At 38.2% G+C, this 18,103-nt stretch overlaps 1 protein-coding gene across 3 annotated transcripts in view; it reads left to right on the top strand.

Annotated features, from left to right (window-relative positions):
- Nucleotides 1-18,103, top strand: part of ACMSD (aminocarboxymuconate semialdehyde decarboxylase) — a 67,302-nt gene that overhangs the window by 33,335 nt on the left and 15,864 nt on the right. Inside the window, exon 9 of one of the 3 annotated variants that reach the window (XM_010342146.3) lies at nucleotides 403-11,714. The exons of the other annotated variants lie outside the window; for them this stretch is intronic. Within the exon in view, the coding sequence (XP_010340448.1) occupies nucleotides 403-429 (27 nt within the window). The 3' untranslated portion in view covers nucleotides 430-11,714. Of the gene's footprint in view, nucleotides 1-402; nucleotides 11,715-18,103 lie in introns of those variants that run through there. 3 annotated transcript variants of the gene reach the window in all.

Below are 18,103 nucleotides of genomic sequence, written 5' to 3' on the forward strand. Positions count from 1 at the left end.
GTATTCTTTTAAAATGCTAACTCAGCAGGTTTGAGAATTTCTAGGGAAAAGGCCATAATGAAAAGTCTAAAATATTTTGTATTTCAATTCCATCTTATTACTAACAGGTATCTATAGAAGATTTCCAAATCTTCCCCAGAAAAAAATCTTTGGGGTTAAAAGTTAAAAATTTGCAATATGATACTTGAGTTGAGTTTAGACTCTAAGGTTTAAAAAATCATGTCTAGCAAAAAGAGGCCCATCATTTGAAAGTTGCAAGTAGTGTCATCTTGCATTAATGCTGACTGTTTCTCTGGCTTGAGAAAATCACCAGAATATAAATGTTAAGCATTTTAGCTTGATAATCAATTATGTGGTTGAGCTGTGTCTTTGAGTTGTTTAGCTTTTGTGTCACCCCTGCAGAGACGGATGGTTAGCAATTGGTTGTGACTGTTGATTTTTTCGGTTTGGATGGACCATGATGAGGAGGTCAGAAAGCAGAAGACTGTACAGGGCAGAAACTGAAAGAAACTTTGTGGGCTCTGAACATTGAGCAATGGAGGAAAGGAAAAGGGAAAATCATGTGGGATTGGGGAAAGGGCTGTTCTTATTACATCCCATCAAACCTAGAACCCCTTAGTATTCTTGGAAACTGAAACACCAGGAGAAAACACCACTGGCAAATCCAAAGCCCAGGCCAATATCCATGATGGACATCAATGTGAAATTCTTCAATAAAATACTGGCAAACCAAATCCAAGAGCACATCAAAAAGCTTATCCATCACGATCAAGTCAGCTTCATCCCGGGGATGCAAGGCTGGTTCAACATACACAGATCTATAAACATAATCCATCACATAAACAAAACCAAAGACAAAAACCACATGATTATCTCAATAGATGCAGAGAAGGCCTCCGACAAAATCCAACAGCCCTTTATGCTAAAAACTCTCAATAAACTAGGTATCAGTGGAACGTATCTCAAAATAATAAGAGATATTTATGACAAACCCACAGCCAATATCATACTGTATGGACAAAAACTGGAAGCATTCCCTTTGAAAACTGGCACTAGACAAGGATGCCCTCTCTCACCACTCCTATTCAACCTAGTATTGGAAGTTCTGGCCAGGGCAATCAGGCAAGAAAAAGAAAAAAAGAGTATTCAACTGGGAACTGATGAAGTCAAATTGTCTCTATTTGCAAACAACATGACTGTGTATTTAGAAGACCCCATCGTCTCAGCCCAAAATCTCCTTAAGATGATAAGCAACTTCAGCAAACTCTCAGGATACTATAAGTACCTTCAATGAGCACCCAGTGCAATATACACTGGCCAGGGGACAGGAGCAGAAGAGGAAAAATATGGCAACCACTTCATGGTAACCAGTGGATAGAGTAGTTGGTGAGCACATTTGAATACATTCCTAGTAGGGACCTCCAGAAAAACATAGCAGGTACTTTACAAAGTCCTTGGTGCTGAGATCTTACATTAAAACTATGAAAGCTTGAGCTATAATCATTTGGGCATCAAAAGCAAATGTGGCCGGGCGCAGTGGCTCACACCTGTAATCCCAGTACTTTGGGAGGCTAAGGTGGGTGAATCACCTGAGGTCAGGAGTTTAATAGCAGCCTGGCCAACATGGTGAAACCCCATCTCCTAAAAAAAAAAAAACAAAAGAGCAAATATAACTTTATTTTATGTAATCTCATAGACTCATGAATCCAGGACATAGGAGCAGTATATATTAATAATTTAGGATTCTTTTAAAAATATTAATGCTTCTTCATTCTAGTCATATTCACATTAGCAAATTCTCTTTTAAAATAATCCCCAAATCAGAATGGCTAAGGAAAGTCCTAGCAGGACATCTGGGATAGAGAGCAATCTGGCCAGATTTGAGCAAGAAGACAGAATGCTGTGGAGGCAGGTCTCCAGAAAGAAAAAAATGGAACTGATGAATTATTTGATCTGTCTGAGAGTTGGAAATACTTATTGACAGACATTTAACAGATCTGTTGATGCATTAGGAATGAAAGCAGGATATATATAGAAAATTAAGCAAATGAAAGTATAATTAACTCTAAGAAAACAAAAAAAATCTATGTGAGGGGCAATAATCACTGTACGTTATTTGACTCAGCAGTGAGCAATATTTGTTGTCATAATAGGGTAAATATTAAGTACTGGTTTAACTGAAAATCATAATTCTATTAAGAAAATAGAGACAGTGAAGTAAGAAAGAAATTCTCAATGACCATAATGGGAAATCACTAAATATTCTCTATCTAAAGTTAGTAAATTAAGACACAATAGTATAAGCTTATCATCTGGGATTATAAAGGTAATTGTCAAATGATGCAAGCTAAAATGGGAAAAGTGGCTACCTTAAGGGATAAGAGTTGGGAAAGTGAGCCAAGATTTCACTCTGTTACCCAGGCTGTAGTGCAGTAGCATGATCACAGCTCACTGCAACCTCCACCTCCCGGCTCAAGGCATCCTCCCACCTCAGCCTCCTGAGTAGCTAAGACTATAGGCACACACCACCACACCTGACTCATTTTTGTATTTTTTGTAGAGACAGGGTTTTACCCTGTTGCCCAGGCAAGTCCTGGACTTAAGCAATCTGCCTGCCTCGACCTCCCAAAGTGCTGGAATTATAGGCATGAGTCACCATGCCTAGCCAAAAAATGTTTCTAAAAAAGAGCTGCTTTTGAAAATAGAGATTTTTAGTAATATTTGATTGTTTATGTAAAAACATTACTTCGATAAGTACAAGTTTTTTTTTTTTTTGAGAAGAAGTCTTGCCCTGTCACCCAGGCACATTCTCAGCTCACTGCAACCTCTGCCTCCCAGGTTCAAGCAATTCTCCTGCCTCGGCCTCCCAAGTAGCTGGGATTATAGGCGCACACCTCCACACTTGGCTAATTTTTTGTATCTTTAGTAGAGGTGGGGTTTCAACATGTTGGCCAGGCTGGCCTCGAACTCCTGACCTCATAATCCACCCACCTCAGCCTCCCAAAGTGCTGGGATTACAGGCATGAGCCACCACACCTGGCCAATAAATACAAATTTTAAATAACATCTTAAGAATATACAGATATATGTTATATATAAAGAACCAAAACAATCATCGAGCACCTACTATTTCTAAAACTCTGCTATTTGGTCAAAAAATCTTTAAATTACATAATCTCTTGGCTTCCTTCCATTTCTAAAATTCTTTTGCTTTTGAATTCTTTGCTTTGATTTTTACACATGGATGCAAAGAATGCAGGTTATAGATTATCAGTCTATCACTGTGAGAACTAGAAAAAAAAGAAAAACTACAGTGCCTCCCTGTATTAACTTGATCAAAGAAAATACACTTCACATATTTAAGTGGATAGATTTTTGAGAAGTTGGTCATATCCTCATTATAGGTATATCATAATTTTGGCTAGATCCATTGGTAACCTACTGCTGCGTAATTACATACTCCTACATCACTTAACAGTGAAGATATGCTCTGAGAAATGCATCCCTAGGCAATGTTGAGGTTGTGTGAATATCACAGTGCCCTTACACAAACTTTTATGGTACAGCCTACTACACACCTAAGCTATACGGTACAGCCTAGGGCTCGTAGGCTACAAACCTGTACTTGTTACTGTACTGAATACTGGAGGTAACTGTAACCCAATGGTAAATATTTGTGTATGAAACATATCTAAACATAGAAAAGGGAAAGTAAAAAGAAGGTGTAAAAGATTAAGAATGTATAGGGCACTTATCATGAAAGGAGCTTGCAGGACTAGAAGTGGCTCTGGGTGAGTCAGTGAGTGAGTAGTGAGTGAATGTGAAGGTCTAGCACACTACTTTACGTTACTGCAGACTCCGTAAACATGCTACACTTAGGCTACGCTAAATTTTTATTTTTTATTTTTTGAGATGGAGTCTCACTCTGTCACCCAGGATAGATAGAATGCAGGGGTGCGATCTTGGCTCACTGCCACCTCCTCCTCCTGGGTTCAAGTGATTCTCCTGCCTCAGCCTCCTGAGTAGCTGGGACTATAGACACATGCCACCACATCTGGCTAATTTTTTGCATTTTTTTTAGGAGAGAGACGGGGTTTCACCATGTTAGCCAGGATGGTCTGGATCTCCTGATCTCATGATCCCCCACACCTCAGCCTCCCAAAATGCTGAGATTACAGGCATGAGCCAACACGCCCGGCCACCATGCCCAGACAATTTTTTTTTTAATTTTCTTTCTTCAATAATAAATTAACTTTAGCTTACTGTAACTTTTTTACTTTATAAAGTTTTAAATTTTTTTTTTTTTTTTTTTTTTTTTTTTTGAGACAGAGTTTCGCTCTTGTTACCCAGGCTGGAGTGCAATGGCACGATCTTCCTCACCGCAACCTCCGCCTCCTGGGTTCAGGCAATTCTCCTGCTTCAGCCTCCTGAGTAGCTGGGATTACAGGCATGCGCCACTATGCCCAGCTAATTTTTTGTATCTTTAGTAGAGACGGGGTTTCACCATGTTGACCAGGATGGTCTCGATCTCCTGACCTCGTGATCCACCCGCCTCAGCCTCCCAAAGTGCTGGGATTACAGGCGTGAGCCACCGCGCCCGGCAAGTTCTAAATTTTTTTAACTTTTTGACTCTCTTGTAATAACACTTAGCTTAAAATAAGAACACACTATACAGCTGTACAGAAATATTTTCTTTCTTTATATCCTGATAAGCTCTTTTATATTAAAAAAATTTTTGCTTGTTAAACTTTTTTGTTAAAGACTAAGACTCAAGCACACACATTAGCCTAGGCCTACACAGGGTAAGGGTCATCATCGCTGTCTTTCCCCTCCATGTCTTGTCCCACTGGAAGGTCTTCGGGGGCAATAACACACCTGCAACTGTCATCTCCTATGACAATGCCTTCTTCTGGAATACCTCCTGCAGGACCTGCCTGACACTGTTTTACAGTTAATTTTTTTTAATTAGTAGAAGGAGCATACTCTAAAATAATGATTAAAAGGATAATATAGAAAATATATAAGCCAGTGCCATAGTCAATTGTATCATTACCCGGTCTTAAATACTGTACATCATTATCTGTGCTATACTTTTTTTTTTTTTTTAAGACAGTCTCACTTATCACCCAGGATGGAGTGCAGTGGCATGATCTCAGCTCATTGCAGCCTCCACCTCCTGGGTTCAAGCATTTCTCATGTTTCAGCCTCCCAAGTAGCTGGGATTACAGGAATGTACCATCACAACCAGCTAACGTTTGTAGTTTTAGTAGAGACGGGTTTCACCATGTTGGCCAGGCTGGTCTGAAACTCCTGACCTCAGGTGTTCCACCCACCTTGGCCTCCCTAAGTGTTGGGATTATAGGTCTGGGCCACTGCACCCAGCCTATCTGTGCTATACTATTAGAGGACTGGCAGGGATAGGTTTGTTTACATCAGCATCACCACAAACACTTGAGTAACACGTTACACATAATAATAATAATAATACAAAATGCATCACAATATTATACATTGAAACAGAGACGGGGTTTCACCTTGTTGACCAGGATGGTCTTGATCTCCTGACCTTGTGATCCACCCGCCTCGGCCTCCCAAAGTGCTAGGATTACAGGTTTGAGCCACCGCGCCCGGCCAAGAGGGAGTTATCTTATAGAGAAATGGGGAGAGATGGTAATGGAGACAGAAGGGAAGGAGAGAATGGGGCAGGGGGAGAGAAAGAGAGAGAGAGTGTGTGTGTGAAAGAAAAAGAGAGAGACAGCCAGCGAGAGAGAGACAGAAAGAGAGAGAGAGATATTGAGCACACACGAGACAGAGGCTGTTCTTTTCATGTCTTAAGAGTCAGAAGTCATGTCGTATTAATTCCACCACATTTTATTCATAGAAGCAAGTCATTTTATCTGGCTCACATTCAAGGGGAGTAGAATTAGATCCCACCTTTTGAAGGGAGGCATAACTACCTCATTCCTCCCTCTGGTCACAAATTATTTATCCTCCTAAATGCAAAACACCTCCACCCCTCCCAAGACTGCCCCAAAAGTCTCATCCATCTATAGCATCACTTTAAAGTCTAGAATTTCGTTGCTTAGGTGAACTTGTGGATGAGGCTCCTCATGTATACTTTCTCCAAATCTGAAGAACTGTGTACTGAACAGACAAGTTCCTTTCTTCCTCACACACTCAATGTAAAATGGTGAGACAAGCATAGAACAGTTGCTATCCTTCCCATTCTAAAAGGGGAAAACAGGAGGTTCAGAGCAGTCACTAGCCATCAGCAAGTCTGAAATCCATCAGGAAAATATTGGTAGTTCCTTTATTAGAACTCAAAGCATAGAAACTATTCAACATAGCTGGTTTGGTTTGGTTTGGCTTGGTTTGGTTTTTGTTACAGGGTTTTGCTCTGTCACCCTGGCTGGAGTGTAGTGGCACCATCTCAGCTCACTGCAACCTCTACCTCCCAGGCTCAAGGGTACATGGCTGGCTAATTTTTGCATATTTTGTAGAGACAGGGTTTTGTCATGTTGCCCAGGCTGGTCTCAAACTCCTGGACTCAAGTGATCCACCCACCTCAGTCTCTCGAAGTACTAGGATCATAGGTGTGAGCCACTGTGTGAGGCCAATCCAATATAACTGTTGCGTCTACCTTCTCAGTCATCCTTCCTTTTCCATGAAAGCCTGTGTTTGTGGCTGAGCAGTTTTTACAGGCTGCTTCATCCCTGTACATGTTTTATAGTCCAAAGGTTTATTTTCCTTTTTTGTGTCTATTCCTTTCAGTCCAAGCTGGTGGTGTTTCTGCTAATACAGTTCCCTTAAAAACCAGATAGGTCTTTCATGAATCTTATTAAGTTTCACATCATTAGGCAAAAGACTTAGCCACAAATCTCTGAGAAAAGCCCTCCTCTACGTTTGGGTTTCTGCTTAGGTGGCTAAGAGACAACAGCCTTAAGCTTCTGAAAAGCCCTTCTTGTTTGGCTGAATGGCTTTTTGATGCACTTCCTAAATTTTTTGAGGTTATAACAAAGACATTATAGTCACAGCTTAGCTTCATTTTTTTGACTCCATTCTTCCAGTTGTGCCCTGGATTTAGTTTTTGCCAGAAATCCATATCTTAATTTAGCATAATTTGCTATAGGAGAGGCTGGAAATTTTCAAACCCAACAATCCCCATAGTATCAGCTCAGGGGTTGGGGACCCCTGCTGTAGGTGACAGCATTGCTAAATTTTTGCCACCACCATAGCAAGGATCACCTTTCTTCTAGTTTCCAATCATATTTTCCTCATTCTCCTTTAAGCCTTTACTTCTCACAGGCTACTGGGCTTCTAATAAGAGTCTTTACAAGGACCTTTGGTCTTTTATTATTGTCAAGGGCCTTCCAACTTCCTCCCACTAATCAGTTCCAAAGCCACTCCCACACTTTCAGGTTTTTGTTCTGGTAGCACCAAATGTCCAGGAAACAAACTCTGTATCAGTTACATGCTGCTGCATCACAAATTAACCTAAAACTTAGTGGTTTAAAACAAGAATCCATGTTTATTATCTCATTCACTTTCTCTGGGTCAGGAATTCAGGAACCCTCTGGCTTGGAAATTCTGGCTCAGGGTTTCTCTTGAGGTTCAATAAGATGACTGCAGACCACCAGTTTCTTCTTTCCTTTCTTACTTGTTTTATTTTATTTGCATGTTACTTACACAAACTTAATCCCAACCTCTCCACCAGTCTTTGTAACTTTCCTCTCAGTACATTCAGACACAAAGACTAACACTAGTCTATTATTTCTGTATTCTTAAAGAAATAGCTTCAGGAGCCTTCTGATGCTCTAATTGGGACTGAGTTGCTATTCAGACCTGCTGCACAGCCGTCATTCTGAAATCTCTCTTCATGAGGATATTCTCAATCTCTCTCTCTCATTGGATTTTTTGTTAGCTGAATCTCATTATTTTCCCGTTTCTTGGTTTTATTCCTTCATCTTGACATCCTTCAACTTTCAGAGGAGGAAGTATGAGGGATGAACTTTTCAAAACGTTGTTTATCTCTGTACTCAAAACTCAGTTCATTCTCATGGCTTAAAGCTAGTGCAGGTCCCAGAAAACCTGGATCTTCCCTATTTGGGCTTGCATGGAAAAAAAGTTTCTTGAAAACAGAAAAAAAAACCAAAAAACAAAAAACGAAAAACAAAACCTTGTTTATCTAAAAATGTTTGTATTCATCCTTCACAATGATCTAATTGTTTGGCTAGGTGGTAATTCTAGCTTGGAAGCAATTTTTTCCCTCAGAATTTTAAAGTCATTTTTCTATTATGTTCTGGCTTTTAGAGGTGCTGTTGGGTAATGTAATGACATCCTAATTTTTGAAATTTGTATAAATCCTGCTTATCTCTCCTCCTCACCACAACTTGAAAGAGTCTAAGAATGTCTTTTTGTCCTAAAATTTCACAATGATACTGCTTAATGTAGGTCTATTTTCACCCATTATGCTAGTCACTTGGTGGACCCTTTCATTCTGTAAATTTTCTTAAATTATTTCTTTAATGATTTCCTTCCCTCTGCTTTTTCTTTCTAGAATTCCCATTATTCTAAAGTTGAACCTATTTTTGTTTGCTGTCTTACATACCACCTCTTTAAACTTTTGTTTTATTTTCTGGGAGATTTTTTTCAACTTTATTTAAAAGTCCTTCTATTTCATTGGCCTTTTAATTTCCAAAAGATTATTATCTTTCTTGTTCCCTGAATTTTTTTAAATATCCTGTTCTTGTTGGGTGGGTGAAATACCTTTTCTTATCTCTCTGAATATACTAAGAATTTTAGGAAGTTTACTTATCGCTACAAGTCTTCTTTCAGGTGGCTTTTTTGTCTGTTTTTTAAAGTCTCAGTCTTTCATATTAAATGTTTTTCTCAAGTATCTATACTTTGAGCATGTAAAATGTTTTAGTACCTGGCTCTTGGGATAGTTAAAACAAGAAAGAGGTAATAGTTGCACAGCATTGTGAATGTGCTCTATGCCAATGAAGTGCACATTTTAAATAGTTAATTTTGTTTACATGAATTTCACCTCAATATTTTTTAAGTGAAGAAGTCTCTTTCTACAAGTTAGACTTTCCGTCACCCCAACCAAAATATCTATTCATATGTTCTTCACTTTATTTCATTTATTTACTTATTTTGAGACAAAGTCTGACTCTGTCACCCAGGTTGGAGTGCAGTGGCATGACTCCCGGGTTCAAGCAATTGTCATGCCTCACCCTCCTGATAGCTGGGATTACAGGCATGAGCCAGCACAACTGGTTAATTTTTGTATTTTTAGTAGAGATGGGGTTTCACCATGTTGGCCAGGCTGGTCTCGAACTTCTGACCTCAAGTGATCCACCTGCCTCCAAAGTGCTGGGATTACTGACATGCACCACTGTGCCTGGCCTCTTTCCTTCTCTCCTTCCCTCCCTCCCTCCCTCCTTCCCTCCCTTCCTTCCTCCTTCCCTCCCTTCCTTCCTTCCTTTCATCTTTTTGATGGAGTTTTGCTCTTGTTGCCCAGGCTGGAGTGCAATGGCCACAACCTCTACATCTTTCACATTCAGAACTACTCTATTCAAGGGGTTCTAAAGGGCTAGGATGATCAAGAAGCACTGAAAAGATTATTTATCAATAAAGAAAGATTTAATTATACCCAGAGCTATTGTAAGCAGCAGAACATACCATAGGTATTAGAAATATTTCCAACACGGCTTAAAACAAAAAGGGTTTCTGAGGCTGGGTGTAATAACACTTTCAGAGGCCAAGATGGGAGGATCACTTGAAGCCAGGAGTTCAAGACCAGCCTGGCCAACATGGTGAAACCCCATCTCTACTAAAAACACACACAAAATTAGCCAGGCGTGGTGGCTCACGCCTGTGATCCCAGCACTTTGGGAGGCTGAGGCAGTTGGATCACTTGAGGTCAGGAGTTTAAGACCAATCTGGCCAACATGGTGGAACCACATCTCTACTAAAAATACAGAAAGTAGCCAGGCATGGAGATGGGCACCTGTAATCCCAGCTACTTGGGAGGCTGAGGCACGAGAATCACTTGAACCCGGGAGGCGGAGGTTGCAGTGAGCCGAAATTTCACCACTGCACTCCAGCCTGAGAGACACAGTGAAACTTCGTCTCAAACAATAAAAGGGGGGTTGTTCCTGTCTAACTCCACCTAACTTGACATTTAAATTTATTTGAATACTTCAGCTTCCAAGTATTTGGGTTACATGACATTTTCCTGTGTACCAGAATCCTCAAAAGAGTAAAAATACTTTTTTGAGACCTGTAAGCTTCCTTACTGTCTTCTCAAGAAGTTGTGGTAAGTGAGAGAGCATTCAGGTCTTGGTACTACTACTAGTTACTTGGTGACCAAATAGCAAGTCACTTACCCTTCTCAGCCTCAGTTTCCACAACTGTAAAATGGGGATGATAACTAGGCAGAGTTGGTGTGAAGAGTTAATACTATGCCAAAGGACTATACAAATGTCAGAGATTTTTTTTTATGTCAGAGATTTTTATTACCTACTCCACTGCTTTACATGTAGTAGGTATTCAGTTAATGTTTGTTTAATTCAATTGTATAATGATCTTGGGGATATAAAGCTAATTTTACTTTGCATTGATTAAATTAAACCAGGCACTTTCTCTAGGAAATTATGCCTCAGGGAACAAACTAAATATCTGGTATACTAGAATTTTTGGAATAAGTTATAACAGTTATGTTGTATTTACTGCAAATGCTACTAATGAGATATGCTAGTGGGAAGATAGTTAAGTGTTCCTTTTCCAGAAGATAAATGAAACTTTCTCCCATGATTAGAACTACTTTGTAAGGCACATCTTTGTGTTTGCAGAACTCCCTAAAAATGTGAAAAAGTTAATGTGTCCCAGCAGGTGAGAAGTTTATTTCTTTTCCCTGGCAGGAATATTAATCACTATTATTATCAGCTCAGTTAAGTCCTTGACCTCATAGGGAGATGTGTGCAGCTGCTGGCTTTGGGGAGGGAAATGTATGTTAGAATAAAGTGTTGATTATCTACTACTTTACTGCCTAATAAGGAAAGCCAGCATCTTTCCAAAAGGTAGAATTTCGGGATCCCAGACGAAGCAGCCATGGTTCCTAAAAGGTCCACCATTAGAATTATTCCCTGGGGTTTAATAGAGTCTTTAGAAATGCCTTACTAAAATGTGGATGTTGTCAAATGCTATATTAGCACAGAAATTTTTAAAAACTGGTACATGATCATGGTGGATACTAAGGGAATAGGATCTTGGATCACAGACAAAAATAGAAGAAATTTCAGCTTTTGGGAGGCCACGAACAGATACGTTATTTGGGAACCTAATATGTCAGGAGAGCTTTGTGTATCTCAGGGAGGTAAGGTTCATGGAAATGGAGGCAGCAGTCATCTAAGGCCATATAATATGCCTCCTTAACCCAGGATTCCTCATGTAATTCATTTAAAACATAAGCAATTTGCAGTTGAGAAATAGTAAGTGACAGAATTAGCAATAGAAAAAGTAATTTTTTTGTTCAGAGCAGTGGAACAAAGTTTCCCACTGTGGGACACACTGATACTTTAAGTCACAAAAGTTTACATATGTATATGGTGAGAAGGAGAGAAACAGCTTAACATAACTCATCATTGAACTGTAGTTTAAATAAATGTATAACAATGTGTCCAGGGAAAAAAAAAAAAAGAAAGGAAAAAGTAATTTTTTTAGAGACAAGGTCTCACTCTGTCACCCAGGCTAGGGCACAATGGTGCGATCACAGCTCACTGCAGCCTTGAACTCCTGGGCTCAAGTGATCCTCCTACCACAGCCTCCTGAGTAGCCGGGACACAGACACCATGCCTGGCTAAATTTTTGATTTTATAGAGATGGGGTCTCACCATGTTGCCCAGACTGGTCAACATAGGTTCCTTCTGGCTGCAAGTGATCCCCCCGCCTCGACATCCCAGAGTGCTACAATTACAGGTGTGAGTCACCACACCCGCCCGAAAAAATATTTTAACCCAAGTATTTATTAAGCATCTATCAAGAGGAGACTGGCAGTACTCAATGGAGTATGTGACCTTCATCCTACAGGGTCATATAACTCTTGAAGAATCTCTTCCCTCCCATTTTTTCTTGGTGCTATCTCTTCTGTCTCTGAACAAGAAACTCAATAAGAATTTCATTTCCAATTTTTTATGCCTGTTGTTCTCTCTCTTAAGAAATTACCGACAAGTCAGAAAGGGTCAAAGATTTATCAGAAGTTATCAAGAAGAGATGTGCAGATAGATAACAGGTATGAAAAATGAAACAGTCACAAACCAAATACAAATACATACAATTAGCTACTTGTACATAATTACAAGCAGATAATTAACCTCCTATAGGGAGGAGTTGTGAATGATAGCCACTAAATAATAATAAAACATTGCCAAACTCTAAGTTTGATGTTCTGCAATGGGCATCCAAACTCAAGTTAGGAAGGAAAGCAGGGAAGTGTCTTAACCAGAAGGACAAATTGCAGAAGAGTGATTTTCGTTTCTGCTTTAGAATTATTTGCTTTCTCCAGATTAACATGGAACATTCCCCTCTTAAAGTATTTTATATACAAGAAGGCCATAATACTGAGAATGGAAACATTCCTGACTAGAAGGCAAAATTAAGTTCTAGACTTCATTTTCATGTTAATGTAGTTGAAAAATGTAGTGAAAACACGGGACTTTTAAAAATTATGTTGTGTTTTGGAATTGTAAACAGCTTTAGCAACAGGAGGTTAGAAATAAGGACAAATGAACCTCCAGTGAATACCAAACAGAGAGTTCAGAATGAAATCAGCTGTTGGCACAGATGTAAGTAGACATAACTTTGGGTCTTTAGGGCTTCTATCAGCAGGTGTATTTGTTTGGTTTCCTACAGTAATGAGTATAGAAATCTAAAAATTGACTTGTTAGTCTATCATGGCCTTCGTCTAAACTGTATTATGTACTTTCCCATATTGTTTCATATAAATGTAGTCATAAAACCTAGGAAAATCTTTTTTGCGGGTAGAAATCAAAGTGTCATTTATCTCAAATATCTCAAATTTAGAGTATTTAAAATACATTTAATATTTCAGGCCTAGGCCAGGTATCGTGGCTGACGCCAGTAATCTTAGCACTTTGGGAGACTGAGGTGGGTGAACTGCTTGAGCTCAGGAGTTCAAGATCAGCCTGGCAAGCATGGTGAAACCCTGTCTTTACAGAAAATTCAAAAATTAGCCAGGTGTGGTGGTGCACACCTGTAGTCCCAGCTACTTGGGCGGCTGAGGTGGGAGGAACACTTGAGCATAGAAGACAGAAGTTGCAGTGAACTGAGACATTTTCCTCAAAAAAAAAAAAAAAAAAAAAAAAAGTGTGTGTGTGTATGTGTGCATGTGTGTGTAAATATATATGTGTTTGTATATAGATATATTTTTCAGGTCTAGTTACAGTCAGACTTTATCCTTCATATATTCGAGCATTCATTCCTTCAACACACACACATTTGTTAAAGTAACTCTTACATTGATTATAAGCATGTGTCAAGAGTTTTATTCCAAACTTGTATCAAATAAGAAGCATTCTCAAAAGTCCAATTCAAAAAAATTCATCTTGCAAACATATTTTGCAGGGAAAAAATCATGAGATAATTATTATTAAACTAGATTTTCTTAAAGAAAAAAAATAATACCTAGTTAAGGATGATAGCCTCTTTGCCTTATTGGTTAAAGGTCTTAGACTAGTTTCAAGACTAATAATCAATCAAGTGGGTTACCTAAGAGGGTCTTTTAAGCTCATTACTCTATTAAAAAATTGCTCAAGTGTTTTATCAAGAAGAAAATTACTTCCCAAGGAAAAGCAGCTAGCCACATCAGACCACAAAGTTCTTCCCCAGCAAAGGTCTGGGACCCATTTATTTCTCATGTTTATTGGGAACTGCTTATGCCTTGCTAAGGAACTTGAGCTTTACCTTCTAGGGAATAGAAAACTATTGACATGGTTTAAGCAGGGATATGCCATGATCAAATTTGTATTTTTAAAAGACCTTTCTCTTCACTGTTTAGTATTGACTGAAGCAGATGAGACTGGAATCCCAGGAATAGGATGGCCTTAACTTTTGAAAATCAATAAGTGTAATTTACTATATTCATGAAATAAATAGTATGATCGTTTTATAGATGAATAAAAAGTACTTGGCTTCATAACCCATTCATGATTTTTAGCAAAACAAAACTCTCAGCAACTAAGAAAAGAACTTCTTCAGTCTGATAAAGGGTGTCATTAAAAAAAATCACAGCTACCACCATAGATAATGGTGAAATATTAAACACCTTCTCCCTAAGATGGGAAGAGAGGCAAAGATGTCCACTCTCATGCCTTCCGACCAACATTGCACTGGCAATCCTAGCCAGTACAAGAAAATAAGAAAACGTAAAAAGGCATACAGATTGGTGAAAGAAGTAAATAGTCTCTTTGGCAGATGACATGATTGTTCATGTAATAAATTCTGAGGACTCCGCAAAGCAATTACTGGAACTAATAAGTGGCTTTAACAAGACTGCAGGACATAAGGGCAATATTTTAAAAATCAGTTGTATTTTTATATACTAGCCATAGCAATTATAAAATTAACTTTTTTTTTTTTTTTGAGATGGAGTTTCACTCTTGTTACCCAGGCTGGAGTGCAATGGTGCGATCTCGGCTCACCACAACCTCCGCCTCCTGGGTTCAAGCAATTCTCCTGCCTCAGCCTCCCGAGTAGCTGGGACTACAGGCACGCACCACCATGCCCAGCTAATTTTTGTATTTTTAGTAGAGACGGGGTTTCACCTTTTTGACCAGGATGGTCTCGATCTCTTGACCTCGTGATCCACCCGCCTTGGCCTCCCAAAGTGCTGGGATTACAGGCCTGAGACACCGCGCCCGACCCCAAAATTAACTTTTAAACAATTCAATTTACAATACTGTTTTAAAAACTAAAATACTCAGAAATAAACTGAACAAATGATGTGTAAGACCTCTACACTGAAAACTAAGATCAACTTCTAAAAATCTAAATAAACAGAAAGTTCTATCATGTTTATAGATCAGGAGATATCAATTCTCCTCACATAGATCTATAGATTCAATATAATCCAAGCTAAATCTAAAAATCTAAAATGTATATAGATATACAAAGGACTAGAAGAGCCAAAATAATCTTGAGAAAGAAAAATAAGTTAAAAGTTTGCATTAACTGACTTCAAGGGTTATTACAGAACAACAGCAATCAAGAGAGTATGATACTGGCATAAGGACAAACAAATATATTAACAGAATAAACTAGAGAATCCAAAAATATATGCTTTTTTTTTTTTTTTTTTTTTTTGAGACAGGGTCTCACTCTGTCACCCAGGCTGGATTGCAGTGGCACGATCTCGGCTCACTCTAACCTGTGCCTCCCAGGCTCAAGTGATTCTCCTGCCTCAGTCTCCAGAGTAGCTGAGATGTGCTCACAATCACAGCTGACTAATTTTTGTATTTTTGGTATAGATGGGGTTTCACCATGTTGCTCAAGCTTGTCTTGAACTCCTGGCTTCGAGTTATCCTCCCACCTTGGCCTCCCAAAGTGCTGGGATTACAGTCATGAGCTACCACACCCAGCTCAGAAATATATTCATCTTTACATGGTCAACTAATTTTTGACAAAGGCACGAAAGCAATTACACGGGAAAAGGAAAGCCTTTTCACAAATGGTATTGAAACAAGAATCCATCAAGTGGGGGGAATATAAGCCCTGACCCTACCTTATACTAGCCATACACAAAACTTAATTTGAGCAGGATTATGCGACTAAACAAAAAAGCTAAAACAATAAAGCTTCAAGAAGAAAATATAGAAGAATATCTTTCCAACCTGGAAGCAGGTAAAAATTTCTTGAATAAGACACAGAAAGCAATAACCAAAAAGAAGAATTTGACAAATTATACTTCATCACATTAAACACTTTATCTTATCATAAGATAACATTAATCACATGAAGAAGTAAGCCACAGAATGGTAGAAAACATTCATAAAACATATATATGACAAAGGACTGATATCCAAAATATACAAAGAACTACTAAAACTCATGATGAAAAGTCAAACAATACTCTTCAAAAGTGGGCAAAAGGCTCAAATGGCCACTCCCCAAAAGAAAATAACAACTAGCCAATAAACATACTTAAAAGTGCTCAACATCATTAGTTCATCAGAAAAATGCAATTTAAACTATGATGAGAAAATACTGCACATCCACTGAATAGCCAAAACAAAAAAGACTGAGAATTCAACTATGAGCAAGGATATAAAGCAACCAGAATTTTCATACAGTGTTAGTAGAATATACTCCTATCCTATGACCCAACAGTTTTACTCCTAGGTATTTACCTAAAAGAATTCAAAATACAAATCCACACATACACACATACAACTCGTATAAAAAATTCTTGGCAGCTTCATTCCAAATAGCCAAAAACTGGAAAAAGTGTTAATGTCCATCTACAGAAGCATGGATAAACAAATTACCATGTATTTGACACAATGGAATACTACTCAGCAAAAAACAACAACAACAAAACCAAAAAGAAAAAGAATAATTTGCTGATATACACTACAACATAGATAACTCTTACAAAAGGCTGAATGAATGAAGCTGGATACCAGAGAGTATAAACTGTATGACTCCATTCATATGAAGTTTTTGAACAGGCAAAACCAGACTAAGGTGAAAAAAAAGGGAAGTTATTACCTTTAGCAGGAGAATTGAGAGGAGAGAATGACCAAGAAGGAGTATTAGGGAGCTTTCTGGGGTGATGAAAATGTGCTGCATTTTGATAGGGATGTGGGCAATGCCAGTCTCTTCATTTGTCAAAAATCAACAAATTCATCACTCAAGAATTTGCATTTTACTCTATGTAACTATTACTTTAAAAAAATACACTAGTAGATTTGCTTTTAGCAGTGGTATGGGTTTACACTTCTGAAAATACTTCATGTGCATTCTAGGCTCATGCAAATGAAGAAACAACATGAGTAAAATGCCAGGTGTCTTACTGTTGTATAAGGTAGTTAGAAATACGAAGAGTAGGAACAAGAGAAGGTACCCTGTAGTGTTTGGATTGAAAATGGATGGATTGGTATAAACTCGTAGTTTTTAATATAGAAAGATATGGCAATATAGATATGTGTGTGTGAGGCGGGTATTTCCACATCAATAGCAGTTATCACTTATAGCGCCCAGATCTTGGTTTCTAGTTACCATTTGCCATCAAAGCAAGCTAGTCTGCTTGGAGAAAAGATTGTTTCCAAGACAGAGACAGTACAAAATGAGCTAGAACAATATTTTGTACCTGAAATAAAGGAAGTACAGTCAGCCCTCTGTATCCACCCTTCTACACCCACAGATTCAACTAACTGCAAGGCAAAAATAGTTTCAAAGATAAAAATAACATAACAATACAAATACAAATATAAAGAATAATACAGTGTAACAGTTGTTTACATAGCAACATTGTATTAGATAACATAAGTGAAGAAATGATTTAAAGTATGCAGGAAGATATGCATAGGTTACATGTAAATACTACATCATTTTATATAAAGGACTTGAGCATCCAAAGACTTTGGTCTTGAGAGATAACTGTACTCAAAAGATGGTGGGGAAATAACATAAGGACACAGGAGTCAACTTGAAGAGATGATTCACACTAAGCAAATCTGAGATGATCTGGCTATCAAATAAACAGTGATAATAATGGATTAAGACCAATTGGATAAAATTAAGTCTATGAGTCCAAAATGATATAAATAAGAATGAATATATGAATAAATAGGTAAACATATATATTTTATATAAATTAATGTGTTTTGTATATATGAAATAAAATCTCTTCTTTATAATTAATATACAAAGAACAATAGTTAGAAAATTATTATTGAATAACACCAGTGAATGAAAAGTTGGAAAAGGAACAAGATATTTACATGATCTCAAAGTGGCTCATCCCAAATTGCTTATTAATCATGATGAGAAAAAACAGTGACTTTACATTAGAGAAACCCAG

This window comes from Saimiri boliviensis, chromosome 5 (genome assembly GCF_048565385.1).
Source record: "Saimiri boliviensis isolate mSaiBol1 chromosome 5, mSaiBol1.pri, whole genome shotgun sequence".
Taxonomy (NCBI): Eukaryota; Metazoa; Chordata; class Mammalia; order Primates; family Cebidae; genus Saimiri; species Saimiri boliviensis.